Source organism: Mus caroli, unplaced genomic scaffold (assembly GCF_978045245.1).
Source record: "Mus caroli unplaced genomic scaffold, Mus_caroli_1 scaffold_1, whole genome shotgun sequence".
Taxonomy (NCBI): Eukaryota; Metazoa; Chordata; class Mammalia; order Rodentia; family Muridae; genus Mus; species Mus caroli.
Window position 1 is genome coordinate 42,442,553 of NW_028227256.1, and position 22,306 is coordinate 42,464,858.

At 36.9% G+C, this 22,306-nt stretch overlaps 1 protein-coding gene across 1 annotated transcript in view; it reads right to left on the reverse strand.

Annotated features, from left to right (window-relative positions):
- Positions 1-22,306, reverse strand: part of Col5a2 (collagen type V alpha 2 chain) — an 87,956-nt gene that overhangs the window by 36,191 nt on the left and 29,459 nt on the right. Inside the window, exons 7-18 of the mRNA XM_085832132.1 lie at positions 19,070-19,180; positions 16,692-16,769; positions 13,442-13,486; positions 12,204-12,257; positions 11,758-11,811; positions 11,036-11,089; positions 8,054-8,107; positions 7,092-7,145; positions 6,436-6,480; positions 4,258-4,311; positions 2,975-3,019; positions 53-106 (exon numbers count right to left, since the gene is read on the reverse strand). Coding sequence (XP_085688258.1) covers positions 53-106; positions 2,975-3,019; positions 4,258-4,311; positions 6,436-6,480; positions 7,092-7,145; positions 8,054-8,107; positions 11,036-11,089; positions 11,758-11,811; positions 12,204-12,257; positions 13,442-13,486; positions 16,692-16,769; positions 19,070-19,180 — 702 coding nt within the window. The remainder of the gene's footprint in view (positions 1-52; positions 107-2,974; positions 3,020-4,257; positions 4,312-6,435; positions 6,481-7,091; positions 7,146-8,053; positions 8,108-11,035; positions 11,090-11,757; positions 11,812-12,203; positions 12,258-13,441; positions 13,487-16,691; positions 16,770-19,069; positions 19,181-22,306) is intronic.

Here is a 22,306-nt window from a genome sequence, read left to right on the forward strand (position 1 = left end):
CTCTTCAATTACTGAAATGTCCTTCACTCATCAAGTACTGTCACAAACTTACCTTCATTCCAGGATTTCCTGGAAAACCAGAAGAGCCAGGTATCCCAAGAGGACCCTAAGTGTGGGGAAAATTGTAAAATAATCACATCTTTTTTTTCAAGAAAATTTACTTTATTCAAGGTATTTACATCATGACACATAAGTGATTTTTCTTTTAGTAACTGCAGAAATTGCCAGAATCAAAATTTCTCACTTACAAAACACAGTTAGAAAGAAAACTTCAGTTGTTAAATGACTATAACATTTTAAAGGCATGAGAAATTGTAGCACTTTCTCTTCACCCAAGAAACATGGTTCCCCTTTGCTGTTACACACTCTAGTCTCTTGCTTCTTAATCAAACTACCCAAACTTAAAGTGTATAGTCTGAGATGTTTGACACGGGCATATGCTTCCAAAGACACAACACAAAATGAGGACTATATCACCATCCCAGTGCTCCTTGTAATCTTTCCTACTCTGCCTTTCCAGGAAACCAGCCTCCAGCTTCTTATGAAAATAAAAAGAGATTGCATTTCCCAGAGTGGAAGTATATAGAGAATTATGTGACATGCACTCTGTCTGTGCATTTGACTTCTCCTACTCAAAACTTACCCATGTCCCATATGTTTATACTCATTCTGATGCTCAGTGGTATACTGTTGTACAGATAGGAGTTGGCTATTCTTGGTTGTCAACTGAATTACATCTGGAATCAACTAAAACTCAAGCAGCTAGGTACACCTGTGAGAGATTTTTTTTTAATTAAATCATTTGTGATCTTTTGAGGTGGCCAAGATACATCTTTAAATGCGATCACATCTTCTGCTGGCAGCCTATTTAAGGGACATGGAAGAAGAAAGTTTTCACTCCTATCCTGCTTGTTTTTGATCTGTCTGTCAAATCCATTCCCTCACTGGCATTAGAGCCTAATTCTTCAGGATTCTGAAGTAATCACATCTTTTTAATCAATATACAATTATGTTATTTTTCTATTCTTTGAAGGAAAAAAATGTATTTCCACAGATTAAAACAATCTGTACATAAAAAAGAACAATGTGATTATATTCCAAACATCATGCAACACTGTCCCAAAGTAGTTCTCAAATGATATCAACCATAAGAATTGAGTTACCAAGTCTGAAGAGATGATGCTTCAGGAAAAAAAATCACTTGCTGCTTTTGTAGAAGATCTGAGTTTAGTTCCTAGTATACACATGACAGCTCACAGCCATCTGGATAAGGCACTAGCATGTGTTATTTATGACTTTCAATGTTTGGAAAAGCATAGACAACTTCTGGGATCAGTGTAAAACAGTTTAAAAGGTATGACTTTAGGGGTCCAGAGCTAATCATGGAACATACTTGGATTCTATGAGTTGTGATGAATATAATTCTTTTAGAGTATACTCATTTTTTCCTAAATTTCATATCATTTTTATGGGAAATAGGAGGAAGAAAAATACTTGGGGCCAAAAAGTTTGAATAATGTATTTCTATTTGTCTTTGGGAATATAGAAAAAAATCCCAAACTTTAAAATTAGCCCATGTGATCTAAATCCCCCTCTGTACTTTCTACTTCACTTTAATGAGGTTTTGTAATATTTGCACAATTTATCTTGTGCAGCTGCTTGAATTAACTTTTATTCTTTCCAAAAAAAAAAAATCCACAGGCCTTTTAATCACAAATCTATTCTATTCGGTATATTTTATGAATAACCATGTTAACTGTAAATGGAACATGACACATTTTTGAAAACCAAGGTAGCACTACTAGAGAACTAAAGTACCAGTAAAAATTATGCAAATTTAGAAAACCATATATGAACCAATTGCTTCACAGATCAGAAAAAACTATATCACTCAGCTACTAGAAAGATTTGGTTTTGTTTAGCTTATAGAGTTATAATTTAAGAGTCCTTGGCACAATAAATAGAGATTTGTATCCACTGAAAATCCTCCTTTTCTCATTAACTTCCCAGATATGCAAAGACATAAAGGATCTTAAGATACCTATGGAATAAGAAGGATGAAAGATAGACATATGATAGGACTACATATAAGGAAAAAGTGAATGACATCATAAGTTCATGAAATTAGAGAACTACCTGTATCTTGATGAATATAGATTCAAAAGTTCTCTATAAAATGGTTGCAATCAGAACACAGACTTACACTAATTTTAGTTAAATATCATCATGTACCAAACTCCTTAAACCAGAAAAACAATGAGTAATTGGCCTTTCTTAGCTCACTAATATATAAGGGGGCTTCACTGCCAATATAATAGATTTAGTTTACAATTTTACAGCTCCTTTCTGGAATTAAATTAATGGTATTCACACTCTGTCTTGACTATCTTCATCCATCTACAATTTCAACAACTGATGCTGTCTGGTCATGCATATCTGTGCTTAACGCTACAGAATTGTTTCTCAATATGTGAGATAGGAAAGACATTAAGCATTCCTTAACATAGTAGATGAAATTGTGTGACCTAGTACCTGCCTGATGATTCAATTTTACTCTTAGTATTACCTCATATTTTTTCACTTACTCATTCTATAGATGGAATTACACTCATGCCTTTTTAGATATTAATGACTCAAGGTTTTACTGATATTCATATTTAATTCTTTTATTTATATCCTTCATCTATTATAGGTTTAAGCACATCCTCCTCTATGTCCCTATATTTCAAATTCACTCTACACAACAGCATTAATAGTAGTATTACATGTTTATATTAATTAATATATCCAGTTTTCAAAAATAAGAACTGTGTTTATCATGATTTTAAGCCAAGTGTGTAGAACACAGAAGGTGTTCTGTAAATGTCTACACAAAACAAATAAAATAATGGATGAATAAATAAATGAGTAATAAAAATATACAAATGAAAAATAGATTAAGTAATTAATTATTATGAAAAATAACAGAACTCACCATTGGTCCAGGTTTTCCAGGCATACCATGGGCACCTCGTTGTCCCTAATTTCCAGAAAAGGGGAGAATTTAAAAAGAGATAGAGAACTGTGTCTTTCACTTGGTTTTTTCATGATTCATTTGTTTCCCAATTTCCAGTGAAAATATTGAAGAAAAATATTAAGGCTGACAGATAACAAAAGCCACTGAACTAATGGCAAAAAAGGCATGAGTTTCTAAAAAGCAGATCAAGTAGCAATAAACATATTTATACTTGTATCAGTAAAAGCCAAACAAACAAAAAGCAATTAATAATCAAGATTTAAGAAAGAAAGTAGATCAAAATATTCTCTTTACTTAGCTGTATCATGCTGTGTCAGGTAAACCCATATACAATGAGAGTTTGAGCATCTTGGCCTTTTACTGACCAGAATAACTCTGAGGACAAGAGCTTTTGCAAAACAAATGAAATAACACATGGGGCACAAACAAGAATTAAGTTCAAATTGATTCTGAGGGGTTCCCCTAGATCCCCATCAGGGTTCATTGAGTCGGTGGGATAACACCTGCTGATGGCTGCAATTGATGCTCTCCTTCAAAATTGTATCAGTCCTTCCCCTCTTCTGCCCTGGCCTTGGTCATGTTTACAGAGGCAGATAACTCACTGGGTGTTTGCAGAGGTCTCTGTGACAATTGGAATACCATCCAGCTTTTCCTTCCACAGTCTGCTTCCTTTATTCATTTTTTTCATTGGTATAAATTATGATTGCACCCCGGTTCAATTTCTCATACACAATTCACAGCATGCAAGCTGTTGTCTAAGAAAACTGACCTAAGACCCAAAGTCCACTGGTGTCAAATGTGTTACAAGAAGAGCAGACTCTGAACTCTCCAATTTATTCTGGATTCCTCAGTGGCCTGTTGGCATTAAATGGAGGAGGGGTAATCCTTGCTTGCTGTGGTTGTCTTCAATAATGAGCTGAGGCAGCATGGAGAGTAAAGGAAGAGGCTAAGCATACAATGGCTGTCTCAGGTATTTGGAAAGGCTCAGTGCTGAACAGACCAAAAGGATAATGGTGGCTGAACCTGAGGGAAAGTATGTTCTATGAATTCTCTTCTCTTCATAGCTTTCAGAATGTCATGGCATGCTGGCTAGTATTTTGAACTTGATGTTCATTCAAAATAAAAATATCCCCAACATAAGATATATGCCTTGCTTTGCCCTCATTTACAAAGCATATCCAGTAAAACATAACTGAAAAAAGTTAAACATAGTTCTCAATAAATACATGATCTATACTTACAGGAGCACCCTGTGGCCCAAGTCTTCCCCTCTCTCCTGGCATTCCTCTTGGTCCCTATACATAAGATGGGAGGAAAAAAAATCTCCTGAGGCATCTATATGAGTTCTAGGCTGGTTTTAGTTCACTGTCTTATCTAATATAGACATACTATAAATAAAATATAAGAGACCTATGAGAAATATAATTAACATAAAAGGCAATGTTGAAAGGAGTGAATTTGGATATGAACATCTGCTTATCTAAGGACATCCAAACCCTGATACAAATAGATTTCACATAACCTGAATTTAAGAAGCTAAATAGATGAGTCATTTTTTAAAAATTTGTTTTGTTTTTTTTCTTTATTAGATATTTTCCTAATTTACAATTCAAATGTTATCCCCTTTCCTAGTTCCCCCTCTGAAAATCCCTTATCCCTTCCCCTCTCCCCAACCCACCCATTCTCATTCCAGGTCCTGGCATTCCCCTATACTGGGGCATAGAACCTTCACAGGACCCAGGGCCTCTCCTCCCATTGATGACCGACTAGGCCATCCTCTGCTACATATACAGCTAGAGCCACAAGTTTCACCATGTGTTTTCTTTGACTGGTGGTTTTGTTCCAAGGAGCTCTGGGGGTACTGGCTAGTTCATATTGATGTTCCTCCTATAAGGCTTCAAACCCCTTCAGTTCCTTGGGTCCTTTCTCTGGCTCCTTCATTGGGGACCTTGTGTTCATTCAATGGATGATTTGAGCAGCCACTTTTGTATTTGCCAGGCACTGACAAAGCCCCTCAGGAAACAACTAATCAGGCTCCTGTCAGCAGGCTCTTGTTGCATCTGCCATAGTGTCTGGGTTTGGTAGTTGTTTATGGGATGGATCCCCAAGTGGGGCAGTCTCTGGATGATCGTTCCTTCAGTCTCTGCTCTAAACTTTGTCTCTGTAACTCCTTCCATGGGTATTTTGGTCCCCCTTTTAAGAAGGATTCTGAGCTTCTAGGCTAATATCCACTTATCAGTGAGTGCATATCATGTGTATTCTTTTGTTATGTTTATAGCAGCCTTATTTATAATAGCCAGAAGCTGGAAAGAACCCAGATGTCCCTCAACACAGGAATGGATACAGAAAATGTGGTACATTTACCAATGGAGTACTACTCAGCTATTAAAAACAACGAATTTATGAAATTCCTAGGCAAATGGATGGATCTGGAGGATATCATCCTGAGTGAGGTAATCCAATCACAAAAGAACACACATGATATGCACTCATTGATAAGTGGATATTAGCCCAGAAACTTAGACTACCCAAGTTACAATTTGCAAAACACGAGAAAATCAAGAAGAAGGAAGACCAAAGCGTGGATACATCATTCCTTCTTAGAATAGTGAACAAAATACCCATGGAAGGAGTAACAGAGAAAAAGTTTGTAGCTGAGACGAAAGGATGGACCATCCAGAGACTGCCCCACCCAGGGATCAATCCCATACTCAGCCACCAAACATAGACACTATTGCATATGCCAGCAAGATATTGATGAAAGGACCCTGATATAGCTTTTTCTTGTGAGGCTATGCCAGTGCCTGGCAACAATATGAACTAACCACTATCCCCCAGAACTGTGTCTCTAGTTGCATATATAGCAGAGGATGGCCTAGTCGGCCATCAGTGGAAGGAGAGTCCCTTGGTCTTGCGAAGATCATATGCCCCAGTACAGGGGAATACCAAGGCCAGGAAGCAGGAGTGGGTGGGTTGGGGAGAAGGGCAGGAGGGTGGGGCATAGGGAACTTTCAGGATAGCATTTGAAATGTAAATGAAGAAAATATCTCATAAAAAAGAAAATGTTGTACATTTACACAATGGAGTACTATGTAGCTATCAAAAACAATGTATTTATGAAATTCTTAGAGAAATGGATGGATCTGGAGGATATCATCCTAAGTGAGGTAACCCAATCACAAAATAACACACATATAAGAGTCACTCTGGATTGCTGCATGGAAAGTAAGAGCATCCAACAGCCAAGAAGACCAGTGACTTCAGGAAGGGCAAAAATTCACATCAAACATCTAACTCGCTTTGGTTGCTTTTCTCTCAGGTACTTTTCAGAGTGATTTACTAGTTAACATATGTCTTTTTATTTGATAATTTTCTTATTGAAACCCGAAAAATAAAGAAACAAATAATGTGATGCTTACCAGAGGGCCCATAGCACCCATTGGACCAGTGGGGCCAGCTTCACCCTAAAGCAGAGGTAAGAATACATCACAGGGTGAGAAATTTAAATATCATTACCAAACTGCTGGCCTAAACATGCATGATTTTGAAGGCACAGTTTCAAAAAGGACATTTGAAAAATGTGCTTTCAAGGGAAGACTTCAGAGTTTGTTTTACTATCCTTTCTTAAGAATTAAATGAAACTTTAATTGCCAAAGAAAGAAATAAAATCTAAACTAGGGATTTTAAAAGGATTGAAATTGTAATCACTAGTCAGTGGGAACTTACATGTCTAACATATCCCAAATAAAATTTTGTAATGTTAAAAGTAACTAAATTATTTTCTTAGGAATTTGACAAATAAAATTAAAAACATTTTTCCATGTGTATATCTCATAATTATGTTCTCCTCTTAAGAATTCCTGATACATCTGTGCTATCTTCTCTACCTATATAAACAAATCATTTGGGGGAAGAAAGAAGGGCTAGAGGTCTTTGCATAGAATAAAGCAACCAGGAAACTTTTTATTTACTTGGATGTTCATTTATTTAAGTCCCTCTCCTCTCCATATTATTCCTTATTTAAAAGGTGCTCACAGCAACTGAATTGGTACTGTAAGTCAAGTGTTAGACAAACCTTAGCACCAGGTGCTCCAATTTCACCTTTGGGGCCTTCAAGACCTTTGTGTCCCTGAAAAGGACAATATAAATTCATAAATATTTTTATCTTTCATCATTTTAAAAAGCATAAAGGAAGAAAGAACAAAAAGCACATTTACATAAAGTGCCTCATGTAAACAAGTCTCACAAGTAAAATCTTGCTTACTATATTTCTAAAATTTTACAAATAATACCAGCTTAAAGCATCAGTCATCAAAAATGTAATGATTTCCTAGAAATTTAATCTATATTATAAAAAACTATAGTGACCTTAGACAGATTACAGATTTATATAAAGTTTTTAAACGCATGCTTGGGTAGGGGTTGTCTTGGAACAAATCCTCAAAAGACATAAAAAATTTTTTTACTTGATAGATAATACAGCAATACACATTCTTCTTGGAATTTCAACTACTCAAAGAGTGACTACCCCATTTTTTATAATTGCTTTGCCTTGGTTTTAGACATTTAATTTGAGAGAAGATAAAGAGATAATACCTATATCCAATACAGACACATATATAGCAGATGGCTGATGATAGATTATATTTATGAACAGTACATTTAATAGTTACTATTCATTATCTTAAGTTTAGAAAACTTCTTTGTTAGACTTTTTAACCTAGTATCACCATTTTTATTATGTCACTCATTGCACTATACAATGTTTGTCTCTTTTACTAAGTGCATCCATTTATTACCTGAGGTTGTAAGCCAGAGAATCTTTTCACTCACCATATCATTTCTTGTAACACAGTATAGCTTTATAGAACCATATGAAATTCAAAGGAAACTTAGGGTAGCATTATGATTTTAGTAATGCAGAAGAGCATTGCAATGGCAAGCACTGAAGGACAATTGGCACTCGGAATTACAAAGGGTTTGACTGAATTATCCCCATGCCCCACTCAGTAAAAAACAGAAAATAGGACAACTTACTCTGTGACCTTTCAAGCCAGGGAGACCAGGAGCACCAGGGAAGCCTCGAGCACCCTGAGAGAAAGGTACATAGGCACATTGTGGTCAAATAAAACAAAATGACTTAGAAAATGGACACATCATATACAACATAATAAAGGAAAGAACTGGATTTTGTCTATAAAAGTGTTACTGGGGTGATGAAAACTAGAAAGACAAACACACTGTTGGAAGTGGGCACGTGACACACAAAGATAAGTGTATGGAGAGGTCTCCTTTCCATTGAGTTTCATCTGTGGTACAAGAGAAGAGGTTCGCCGGGCGTGGTGGCGCACGCCTTTAATCCCAGCACTCCGGAGGCAGAGACAGGCGGATTTCTGAGTTCGAGGCCCGCCTGGTCTGCAGAGTGAGTTCCAGGACAGCCAGAGCTATACAGAGAAACCCTGTCTGGAAAAAAAAAAAAAAAGAGAGAGAGAGAAGAGGTCCTTGTATGTAGTAAGCCAAGGACTTTGATTATTTTTATTGTTGTCTGAACATTGGCAATAGGATGAGTAGTATAATATAATCCTAACTTTTAAATAGTAAGTGTTCAAGACAAGCTTTATAGAAGCGATGACTGCTTAAAGGTAAATGAGGAGCTAAAATATTCAGCAAAATAGTCAGGAAATGTGAGGGTGGCTTTGTGTTTAACTCATTCATTTCTATTTCTGCTAACTCTGTTTCTTCTAGTCAAGCCCATTAAAACAAAGAATAGAGATACAGCCATAAATGAAACCTAGTTATATAGCTACTTTTAAACAATATTTAAGGTTTTTCATATATTTTTCTTTAATGCTAAGACCCCAGAAACTAAAACACACACATATTCTCTGCCTGCATGAATTTAGTTTTGCATTGAATTCTCATTACTACTGCCACTGGAAGGGTCTATACCCAGATAGTACACATTGCTACTAACAAACCACTGTTAAATTTCAACTATAATTTTAAATCATCAGTAAGACCCATAGCACAGAGCCTTATGCTATAAATAATCATTAGCTTGGCAAATGACTGAAGGAAAGTTTTAATGCCTCAGAAACTCATCACTTCCACCCATCTTTTCAGAAAAACTTCTCTTGTCCCAGCATTTCCACATATGGCAGAGTCATTCCATTCCACACACTATAGTCTTTATTCACTATTTACCAAATGAATGAATAAGCAACACAATAAAAAAATCAGATGATATTATCACAGCAATATTTTCTGTGACTTCTTGCAGGGTAAATATTTCTTTAGTGTTTTGAAACTAGAGCATGTAAGGGTATACTAATTGTCTCTCAGAAGAGATGAGATGCCACTAATTCTTCAGTTGACACAAGCTTCCTTAGAAAATCTTTCACATCAAGAAGTCCCTTAAAGACTTTTTTATTTTTTTTATTTGTTTTTTTGTTTTGGTTTTTTTTTTTTTAACTCGTACCCTCCCTCTTGCTGATGTATATTTCCCTTCACCCTGAGCAAGCAACTCAGTGCACACTCATCCAAGTCTATGTGAGAATAACTGAGATGATTATTTCAAGATAATAGTTAACTTCAGCTTTTATGGTGTGGGGGGAATTCCCATGTGATTACATACTTTAGTATAAGGAGGAAATGAACTAGATGTACTAACACTCATAAAGACTCATTCTCATTCTGCTGACTCAGGCCTGTCATCACAGCACAAATGCATGCTGTTTCTCTGAGCGTGCATCTGTGCTGTGCTGGCAGAGTGCTTTCCTCCCCATGGACATACACGCTCTGAGTCCATGAAGAGTGCAGAAGGTCACCGAAGTTTCCAGCCTGAATTGGTCGAAAAGGACATCTCTGTCCTAGTAGCTAAACCTCATGCCTTTGTCTACATTTATACCCAGGCTTTATTTATATAGGGGATATATTTATTTATAAATATATAAATATAAATAAATATAAATATATTTATTTATATAGGGGAGCAAAGCAGGAAGATGAGGGTTTGTCTTCATAATTGAAACTAATCCTTAGAGCCCTATAAATCCCAGTAAGAGATCAACATTCATCTGTTTAAAACAAAATCCCAGCAATGAACCGCATCACTTTCCAGAAAGTAAACAGAGGGTCATGGAGTACTGGGTGGTTATAATAAGCATAGAAACATTAGGAAATTATAGGAACTAAAATGAAGAGGGGCTGGATTAAGCTGGGGCCTGTTGGGTAAGAGAAACTACACATGTTGGCAAATTAGAGGATTATTTTTGTTTCCTTTGTCTCTTATTTTCTCCATTCTAACCTAGCACACACTAAAACAAACCAAACAAAGCAATATGAGAGTCCGACAGGCAGGTTTGAGGAATATTCAAGGTTCTAGATCTTGAATTCTGGTGGAATCAGTTCACAGATATGTGTTTCTTGGGTGAATTGAGGGGGAATAAAACAGCTGTTAGACATCCTGGCAATAAGTACCTCTCTTCCTAAGATTTTAGGGCCCAGGATATTAATAAAGGATTTCAGGACACATTAGAACTTGGGGAGCAGCCAAAGGAGCATCCTGTCCACAGTTTAGTCCCCAGTTGATTAAAAACACACACAAGGCAACAAACTCAAGTTATTATTTCAAACAGATGAGTTGCTATACAATAAACATATTTAGAGCTCAACAAAACTCAATGTGACTCAGGTCACATTGATGTAAATAGGTCACATTGATGGCTTCAATAAATACTTCATAAATGTGGTAATTTTGAGTTTTGGGAGTATTCATGTGTATTATAATCATGATACAATTGTTTTGGCACTAAGGTTTTCATCTGGGACCAATGCAATTCTGAGAACTGGAATTCATTGTAATGCTGGCAAAATGTCCCTCCACAGTTTGCATTTTGACATAACAGGATATCACTTGTGTGCCTGCATTTACCCAATGACTAATGCATGTGTGTACAATGAGCTGGAAGTTTCACTTTCTTTAACCTTTATGGCAACATACTGATAACCATTACTTACTGGTGATCCTGAGAACCCCACTTCACCTGTATTCCCATTTCTTCCAGGTTCACCCTTAATGTGAAAGAGGGGGTGAGAGGTACAGAGAGATTAAATACTATTCTCTGAGATTACATGTCAAATTACAGATGATATATCTATAGCAAGTTTTTGTGTTATGCTGCAAACTGTAAAGACAGAACCCGGGCTCTCTCTCTGGTAACATTTAATCCTACTGTTTTAAGTTATCAATGATAAGAGATGGGTGCAAAATAACCTGTTCTGATCTAACACTTTCAGAACATCAGAATTTACATGCAAAGGGCTGGGGCACAGCTCAAGATAGAGACCCTGTCTATCATGAAAAAATCCCCCAAGTTTGATTCCAGCACAGTAAAAAAGTAAAATAAAATAAACATGTGTTCCATGTTTAAAGTAAGTCATCTTTCCAGCCTTCTAAAAGACAAAATGTTGTGGCTTTTTGTTTGTTTTCAAAGATAAATATCAATAAAAATCTTGGAGGATATCATAGAGATAGTATTTAATAATTTAGCACTTTCATAATAATGAGTTCTTTCTAATTTTGGAAAACCTTAACCTGTGCTCTACATTTTAGAATGGATTTAATAGGAGCTGAAGGAATGAGGAAATGAAATAGGAATCAGACCAGAATACTCTCCTGACCCTTGTAGCTCCTTGTTAGCCTCTTTAAGACTGCAAAGCAATGTGCTATAGAAACTTACATCTTCTCCAGGCTTCCCAGGTGGGCCCTCTGGTCCACGGGAACCAATTGGACCCTAAGAAATTAGAAAAAAAAAAGAAAAGAAGGAAGAAAGAAAGAAAATGCTGAGAAGAATATTTACTTCCTCCTTCCAATACCATTCAAATGCTATTAAGACAATGAAAAAATATCAAGTACCATTACTAATGTTCTGAATTTTATCTCTGTGTCTCAGATCTGGTGCACAAGAACAGAACCACTGAATTGTTCAAATCTAGTATCAATACAATCTACAACATTCATGCTCTGAGTTAAAATCCACAGAACGTAAGTGCCATCCACAGCACAGGGCTTCCAGGATTATCATTTCTTGTTAAGTTACTAAAGCCTAGGAGAACAAATAATCTCACAACACATCATCAAAGTAGAGCCATGTGCCATGGGCTGACATGCTTATTCCATATTTACCATTGGTCCAGGCTCGCCAGGCTCACCAGGAGGTCCTGCAGGTCCCACACCACCCTAAAATCGAGAACAAATGATAAATGAAGCAAAGGAAAGCAGCATACCAATTTCTGTACTTTTGACAAGGTACAATATTGATATTTGTCTCTGACACTTCCCAGATACATAATTTTAATAAATTATTGACACTGAATATAATGTAATTTCATTATGAAAAATTAGAATAAGATTAAGACTTAGTTCATTGGTCTGTTTAGATAAATTTGTGTTAAAATAGACTAGTGCTACCACAGAATGTGTGCTCAGACAACAGTACTTACCATCAGAAAAGTCCATACAGACAGTCATGACAATGTGATTACCTTGATTGAGGTAAAGATTTTTTTCTTTTGAAGTATTATTAGCTAATACCCATTAAATCATTACAAAGAGTAAAATAGTTCTACATCATAGTTTTACTGACATTTGGTAGATGTGGGAAGGAACTACATAGTATTAGAATATTCTTCAAGCAAGATTCCACAGAATAACCATCTTGACTTTAATTTACAATAATACTAATTGCAAGTGACCTCTTATTATCTTATTGTAAAGCCAGAGGCTTGGAAAAAATCAATTATGGGGACTTTATAGGACATGAAATAATGCTGTGTTATTTTAGAACCAAAGACACATAACATAACTCCTAGTGTAATATAATATAAAGAAGTTAGATGATGAATATGTAGGACAAGTAAGAAACTGTAAGAGCTAGGGGACATCTCAGTGGATTAAGCATTTGCTATGTAGACATGGGCAGAATTAGACTGTGGGCCTCTACCACCCATGTAAAATCTGAGCAGATATAGTGGCAATCCTGTCCTCTCAGTGTTTGCTAAACAGAAATGGGAACAGGGCATCTCTGGGGCAAACCAGTCATCTGACTGCCTCAATAAATCAAGCAAAGAACAAATAACATATATGACTTCAGTCTGTGGTCTACACACACACACACATGAACAGAGAGAGAGAGAGAGAGAGAGAGAGAGAGAGAAACACACACACATTACTTTAAAAAATAAACTATGAAAAAAGAAAGCTGCATGTCCTTCTTTATTGGTAAGGATTAATTGTTAGATGCCTTTCCATCCGGGTGAGAATTCTAAAGTTTAATGTTCTGTCTAAAGTAGTCATGAAACATGAGGCTTATTTGTGACCTTTATTTATGTTATGCCATATAAATTAATTATAAAAACACTTACTTGCTGTCCTTGTAAACCCTGAGGTCCTCTTGGGCCAACAGGACCCTTAAAAACAAGTGGGAAAAAGTTATATCATATTATGTCACATTATACTTATTCTTTTTAGATTTATTTATTTTATTTTAGGTGTATAAGTGTTTTGCTTTTATGTTTGCCTGTGCACCACGTGTGTGTCTATTGGTCTTGGATGCCATATGAGAATATTGTGCCCTTTGGAACTGGACTTATGGATAGTTTGTAAGCCACCACAACGGTATTGAGAATCAAACCTGGGATTTCTGAGACATCAGGTACTCTTACCAGCTGAGCCATTTCCTCATCTCTTCAACTTACATTTTTAAAACGGTGAATGTGTTTAAAACTTGGACTGTGATGACTGACTAGAGGGCCATAATGACACGCCCAAACTTGCTCTTCTGGGAGGTTAAGTTTGAGTGACAGTTGTGATAATTTCATTGTGAATTCTCTGCGTCATAAGGAGAGATGACCATGCCTATGCACACCCAGTTTCTTTAGGACAAGGGCCTGCACATGTGCAAATGGGTGGTTCTAACAAAGTAAACCATCTGAAAAAGGGAACATCTTGGCAGGCACATAGTTATCAAAGACAGCCAGTTTGATGCTTCAGCTCCACAGTGGCCTAACTTAAATAACAATCTAAGTTAACAGTTTATGAAACCAACAGTCCTTGTTGGGTAATTTCCAATGTCAGTTTAAAATTATCTGGGTACTGAGTTCTCTGAAACATTTTTTTTCTTTCACAACATATGTTAAAAGTATAAGCAATCTTCCTTATCTACACATTAAATGATTCCCCAAACCACAAGAAACCAGGAGAAGAGAAATGCAGACTTCAGGAAATTTTAATTCTGTATGAGAACAAGAAAACATAATGCCAAAGTTTATAAGGCAAAATCAGTTTAACTAGAATCAAGTTCAATCGAGTAAAAGCCTCTAAGCTATTTTTAGTTCATTATGCATGCTAGCTACTGAGGAAAAAAAAAGGACCTTTAAAGTGTGGAGCCAGGGATCCGTCCCATAATCAGCTTCTAAACGCTGACACCATTGCATACACTAGCAAGATTTTGCTGAAAGGACCCAAATATAGCTGTCTCTTGTGAGACGATGCCGGGGCCTAGCAAACACAGGAGTGGATGTTCACAGTCAGCTATTGGATGTATCACAGGGCTCCCAATGGAGAAGCTAGAGAAAGTACCCAAGGAGCTAAAGGGATCTGCAACCCTATTGTTGGAACAACATGATGTACTAACCAGAACCCCGGAGCTCTTGTCTCTAGCTGCATATGTATCGAAAGATGGCCTAGTCGGCCATCAATGGAAAGAGAGGCCCATTGGACTTGCAAACTTTATATGCCCCAATATAGGGGAATGCCAGGGCCAAAAGAATGGGAATGGGTGGGTAGGGAAGTGGGGGGCGCTATGGGGGACTTTTGGGATAGCATTGGAAATGTAATTGAGGAAAATATGTAATAAAAATAAAAAAAAAATAAAGTGTGGAGGTAGAATGGCTGCTTGGAAAGAGAAAGGTTAATAGAAAAGGGCAAACAAGGAAAACTCAAGAATGAACATTATTAAATTCTGTACATGAAAAAAAAAATGCCATTGTAGGTGTTTTCAGTCCCATAGGAGGAACAACAGTAAGAACCAACCAGTACCCACCAAAGCTCCCAGGGACTAAACCACCAACTAAAGAGTGCATATGGAGGGACTGACCCATGGCTCCAGCTGCATATGTAGCAGAGGATGGCCTTGTTGGACATCAATAGGAGGAGAGGCTCATGGTCCTGTGAAGGCTCAATGATCCAGTGTAATGGAATGCCAGGACAGGGAAGCAGGAGTGGGTGGGTTGGTGAGCTGGGGGAGGGGGTATGTGATAGGGGGTTTTTAGAGGGGAAACGAGGAAAGGTGACAACATTTGAAATGTAAATAAAGAAAATATCTAATAAAAAATTTTTAAAATTCAATGCCATTTCTATGTACAATTAAAATATGCTAATAAAATATTAATTTTAAGTAAAAAAAAACCCTTAAAAATAAATAACATTTTGATAAGATGCAGGTATAAATATATGTGTAGTTTCAACTTTAAATATATAAATCTGGTATCTCAGAAAATTATCACAAACCAACCAGTCAATAGTGCCACTGGTAATTTAGAAAATACACAAATCATGTTTGAGGTGTCCTAAACTGGCCCTAAGGATGAAAAAGGAGTGAGAATCTATGAGGTATACCTTCACTTCTTATTGTCTGACATTTCATTAACATGGAGCAATTTTGAATTATTATGATCAAAAGGCATGGGAGAGTTGACTTGAAGAGTGTTAATTTTTTCTCACACTCTAGAATTCTTCAAATAGCCAACTTTAAAGTAACCTGAGGAGATGGAAAATTCAAGAGACCAGAGACGAAAGAGGACTAGCCAGGAAGCAGAGTTGTTGGAGTGAAGTAGCCAAAGCCTGTTAGGCCATTAGGAACTCATACAAATGGAAATCTATTTGAATGCTCTTCCAAGTCAGTGTTTCTAATCAGCACAATAAAAGATAATAAATACACTTTTACATTATAAAGGAACAGTCTTTGTGTGATGGTGGTAGTTATGTCCTGTACTTCCTCAAGTACTAAATGAAATATGTAGACAGAGTTTACTGATGTTCACAAATGTTTACCATGGGTATGAATGGATCGCAACTAGCCTTTTAAATTGCACACAGCAGGACTTGCTAAGTAAATTAAAGGTATTAATAAGTGTGTTTTAAAATATTTTAATTTTCTTAGTATTTATAATGTTTGTGTGTGTGTCTGCTTGTATGCTTGTGTATATGTGTGTATGTGTATATGTGTGTGAGCTTGTATATATGCATATGTGAGTGTGTATGTTCCTTTCTGTGTGTTAGTGTGTGCATATGTGTGAGTGTGTGTTTGTGTGTGCTTGTGTTTGTATTCATAAGTGCATATATGTGTCTGTCTGCATGTATACAATTGCACGTGTGGGTATGTGTACATGTGCTTGTGAGTATGTGTGTGTGTGTATGTGTGTGTATGTGTGTGTGTGTGCCATGTTGCACATGTAGAAGTCAGAAGTGTTTATACTCTTCTTTCATATGTTTCTTGGGGGTTGATCTTAAATTAGCAGTCTTGGCAGCAGTCACTGAGCCACCTCATTGGCCTTTAACTAGCTAACTTAAGCTTCTTTCAACAAATACTTTATCCATAACTTTCATGCTTACCACAGAGCCAGGCATGAGTCCTACTTGACTTCCAAGTCCAGATTTTTCATCCAGCCCAGCCATCTGAGCTGAAAAAGGCTATAAAATAAAGTGTTGACAATGTTTCCACTGTAAAAGATGTGCATCAACATACTTTTAATAGTGAGAAAAGTGCACACTCTACCATGTTCAAACAAGACTCTTCTAACAACTATTTTAAACATTTGAATTTAGCACATTAAAAAAAAATTAGTTGTGCGGTTTTGATGGACCATTCTCTCCCAGAGCATTTTGTAAGTATACTGGTTCAGAAAAGAAATGCTGCAATGGGGTATATGCCTGAGACCAGACAAAAGCAAGGGCCATCTGACAAGAACACAGTCGACAGCTATGGATTCTGGGATCTTCATTTGGCTTCTTCCCATCCCTGGGACATGCTAATAACAGAACAAAGCTTAAAGAATGCATTTTAAATATTTATCCTAAAGTTGCCAGATTCCATTTTAAGTAAATGGTGTTCTTTATTCACTCATGGAAAATAACCTAAAAAATGACTTAAAGTAAGTTGACAAAATTTTCATAATCATTTCAGTCAATTTCTGCTTGTTCCAAAAATTGGAAACAGCTTTACACATTCTCTATGACCTTTAAGATACTCTGGCAATTAAACTGGCCAAAATTGTTTAACTATATTTCAGCAGTTTTATTAATTTCCAGATTATAGTGGGGAAATATCTGTATTGTTCAAAAAAATAAGCAGACAATTCATTCTTAAATTAGAAGCAAATGTATGAACAGTTGTAAAACACTAGTAATCTTCAGACTCCATAAGTTCACCTGTACTATGTGGTATACTAAGTAGCATATGCCTCCACCAAGAGTTCAATTGAGTAGACAGAACAAAGCATTTTATTTGATTAAAGTAGGATATTAACATTTAAGGAATATTTGTAATCCTGTTGTGGTTTGACTGTGGCTCCACCAACACACCCCCAAAAAAGGTCTGTGTTAAAATTTTGGGCCCCCACTTTCTCAACTATGTTCATAGCAGCTTTATTCAAAATAACCAGAAACTGGAAAAACAACTTAATTTTCCCTCAACTAGAGAATGGATAAAGAAAATGTGGTGCATCTACACAATGGAATACTACTCAGCTATTAAAAACAAAGACATCATGAATTGTGTAGGCAAATTGGTGGAACTTGAGAATATCATTCTGAGTGAGATATCCCAGACCCAGATGGACATGTATCGTATGTACTGACTTATGAGTGGATATTAGCCATAAAATACAGGTTACCTACACTCCACTCCACAGACCCAAAGAAGCTAAACAGGAAAGAATTCACAAGTGAGGAAGCTTGACTCTCACTTAGAAGGGGTAATAAAATAACCATAGGAGGCAGATGGAGGAAGGGGACTGGGTGGGGGAGAGGATGGGAAGGGGAATAGGGGTGGTTTCAGGATCAGGTGTGGGGAAGGACAGGAAAGAAGGCCAAATGACCAGAAAAATGAATGGAAATCTGAAACTCATAGGGGTAGGGGGCATCTCAAAAATAAACAAATATAAAAAAATAAAATCTTAGTCCCCAGTGTAATGTTTACAAGTAGATTGATGGGAAGTAACTTCTCTATGGAATTACCTGATCAATGACTCCATCCACTGATGAGAGATGAAGAAACACTCACAAATGAGGTCTAGCTGAATAAAATTAGTCACTGGGGGCATGTTCTTGGGACCTATGTCTTTTCCCAAACCCTTTCCTTTATTTGTCTTCTCTCCTGGCCAGGGAGAAGGGGAGTATTTAATCTCCCCACATTAGGCCATAATGCTCTGCCCCAGCAGAGACTTAGAAACAATGGAGCAAGCAACCATGGATGGGAACTTCTCACACTGTGAACTAAAACAAATCCTTTATTGTATAAACTGTTTCTTGTCAGCATTTGCCATGATGACCAAAAGGTCTGCCCCAAGAGTCTGTACAACTTCCTGCTCTTCCCATCATCATAGACATGCATCCTCTCCCAGAGGATACTGGCTTGTTTTTGCCAGTTTTTGTAGTCTGGGAAACAGCAGGACAGAAATGTATGTTCTTTAGTTCATTGTGTGGACAGTGCCTTGGTCAACCAGAAAAAAAAAAAAAACAAAACCCAAAGGTTTGGAATAAAAGCAAATAATTTGATACAAGCCTTCAGAAAATAACACTTTGTGTTTTTCCAACAATCTATCATGGATTTATCAGTTTCACTGTTGTTCATAGGAGGTTCACATATACTATACAGGTTTTGGAGTAAGCCATCAACCTCTGAACTGATACAGTCTAACAACATAAGAATGAATTAATTATTTTCATGTTACCTAGTTATTACAATAACCTAGTTATTACACACAACTCACCCTGCTCATGCCATCAGGTCCTGGGTGAGAGGGGTGCCCAGGAGGTCCTGGAGCACCTGGCTGACCAGGCACACCTGGCTCTCCATCAATTCCCTGAGGACCACGAGGACCCTAGAAAAGAAAACCAGCTGTCATTAGAACCATTTTAAAATGTGTCTGTAGAAAGCTAAATGCAGTTTTACATAGCAGTCATGATAATTATAAACAGACAATCTAAACACTGTCAGTTTCAACACAGTCCAGCACTTCTGCTATGGACATGTAGTCTTAGTAAGAATTTTACTTGATGTATGAAATCTTAGAATAATCAGAAAATCACTTCACTTTAGCAGCATTTAGAATGAGCTTTGTTTGGTGAGATTTTGATGCTTATGTGAATTTTAAAAACAGGTTCTAAATTCACTCGCCTGTCTTGTTACAGCATGTTACAGTTAACTAGAAAGAGCCTGCTTAATCTGAGTCCACCCTATCTTACCCAAAATTATAAAGGACCTCAGTAGAGTTTTTTGGTATATTTCATCTTCCAAAGTACAAAAGACTTGCAGAATATCTGGTGCATGGTTGTCTCCCAATATTGTGGATAACATTTGCCCATTTCACTCTTCTATACTTTAAGTCTGGCACATTTTACTTTCCTTCTCACCCAAGTGGTCAACCAGACCAATGAGAATTCAGAGGCAAGGCACTGTGATCCAGCAGAGTCTAGTTCTCAGAGGATTGATCACTAAACCATGCTGCCAAGCCCCACCCTCCTCCTAACCCACATTCTGAGGACAGCTTGGGAAATAGCCAAGTCCTCAAGTCTGAAAAAGCTACATCTCCCAGCTTCATCATTCCTATCAGACATGTGAATGTGAGTGTGTGTGTGCGCGCGCGCGCGCGTGTGTGTGTGTGTGTGTCTGTGTGTTAATCTTAAAAGTCTTAATAAGCTCCGATAAGAAAGAGAAGAACACATTAGTCACCAGATAATTTCACTTTTATCACTAAACATGGAGTTTAAGTAAAGTGGTATGCTGCTGTTTAAAAATAATGGAAGCTTCTAATTCTTAGTCAAGAGGGTAGCTCTTCTTGGCCCACAGTTAGGACCAATAATGCAGCAATATTAACAAGCTGAAGTAGCTGGTTAATCATATTTTGCTATATTCAAGAATCCATGTCTTTCAGTATTGGGCCAAAAATAAAAACAAAAACAAAAAACAAAACCATTTATGGCTTTGTAATAAGGTAGAAAAGTCACTCTAGAAAATTCAAAACTTAACTTCTTGAAAAACATTCTTACATTTTAAAAATCAACCTCCTTCTTGGCCCTAAACCACTGGCAATTCGCTAAACTCTTTCTGTAGGCATGAGCAAGCTGATTCCAGCTTTTGAGTCAGGCTCCTGGATCACACAGTGTGAAGACACCTTTTACCTCTACACCAGAACACTGGAGTAGTACTTGAGCTTATTCACAGTTCTCACTGCCCCCCAATTAAACTACTAAATGATAACTGTTATTATATACAAAAAGGTAACAAAAGTAAAATGTTAACTCCAGAAACAGTTCCAAAATAAACAGAAAAAATATTTATTTTTTATGTGAACAAAAAGATCTGGTTAGATTAACTCTCTAAACTGCTAACATATTCGTTGGTTAAGATGGATCAGATGCCAAGCTGGGTCTGATTTGGACTCTTCCATAGTCTCCTGGAATCGCCTTTAAATATCCATTGTGTTTTGGTCTAACACAATTTGAAATTTAAATTAATAAACATTTATGAAATTTTTCTAAAACAAAATGAAAGTAAACAATTTAATGAGAATAAGAAAAACATTATGTGGACATTTTACTGACAAAAATAAAAATAAACTAGAATTGGGAATACATTAAAATACATTTTATATTTCCAATTAAAGTTAGTCATATAAATTTTGTGTTAGGGAAGGAAATGTTCTGTGTATCATCATTTTTCTTCCATCCCCCCAGAATACTCTCAGGCAGCACTCTGCATAAAAGTACTTGTGGATGGCCACTAGGTGGCAAACTTTAAACGTTCACATGAAGAAAAGCTGCATACTCCACAAGAACTTTGTACCTCCTGCGGGTTAGCAGTTTGATTGCACAAAGTCCTGCACACGTAACCATGCACATGGGTACATTATGGAATGTTACAGCTGCAATAATTGGTGCATGTTTCACTGCACAGATGATTCCTTTGGTGTCACATGCAATTTGTACTTAACATATGATTGAATGTTCATCTCCAGATAAGTGACGAGTTTGTCAACATGAAGTAACCTGGATAATAATGTACTCTAAACCAAAAACCTTTGAGTGTGAAGCAATTTGAATAATACACTCTAAACCAGGGACTTTTGATGACAGAATCATGGTGGTCACTGGCTTCATGAGTTTCTATCTAATTAGTACTACTCTATCCAGTACAATTTTGCCTAGATTTGGCAGCATCAAGTCATTTTTATTTGCAACAATTAGAAGAGAAATGAGGGTTGCTACTGACATCTGGTAGGTAGAACTGACAACAATCCCACAACATATAAGGAGTTTTCTGGTTCAAGACTTTTATAGTGTTAAAGTTAAGAAACCACACTACATGATGTAAATGATTTGTATTGTTTGATAGTGCTAGAAACTGGAATGATTTTCATAGCACTCCTTATTGTGACAGTAAAGGCCTCAATCCAGCAAATATCTCCAAGGAGGATTGTGTCATGAATCAAAATCTTCTACCTATCGGTATTCTGTGATATGCTTGTAGCTAGAGATTAGTGATGATATTTATACCAAGATAATCAGCAAAAGCTACAAATCAGAAGAAATTGATTAAGAAATGCTAATGATTGACCTGCCATCACATATATTACCACTGCTGAGACTATCAGAGGAATGTACTCATACAAGAAAGGGGGTAGGAATGATTGTGGGAGCCAGAGCGATCAAGGACACCAGTAGAACAGAGTCGACAGAATCAACTAAACAGGGCTCACAAGGGTTCCAAGAATCTAAAGATTTTATTTGTCTTATAAATATGATGAGTACACTGTAGTTATCTTCAGACACACCAGAAGGAGGAATCAGATCCCATTACAGATAGTTGTGAGCCAACATGTACTTGCTGGGATTTGAACTCAGGACTTCAGGAAGAGCAGTCAGTGCCCTTACCTGCTGAGCCATCTCCAGCCCAGGCTCAAAAAAATCTAAAAGCAGCAATCACAAGGCCTTAATGGGGCATCTGC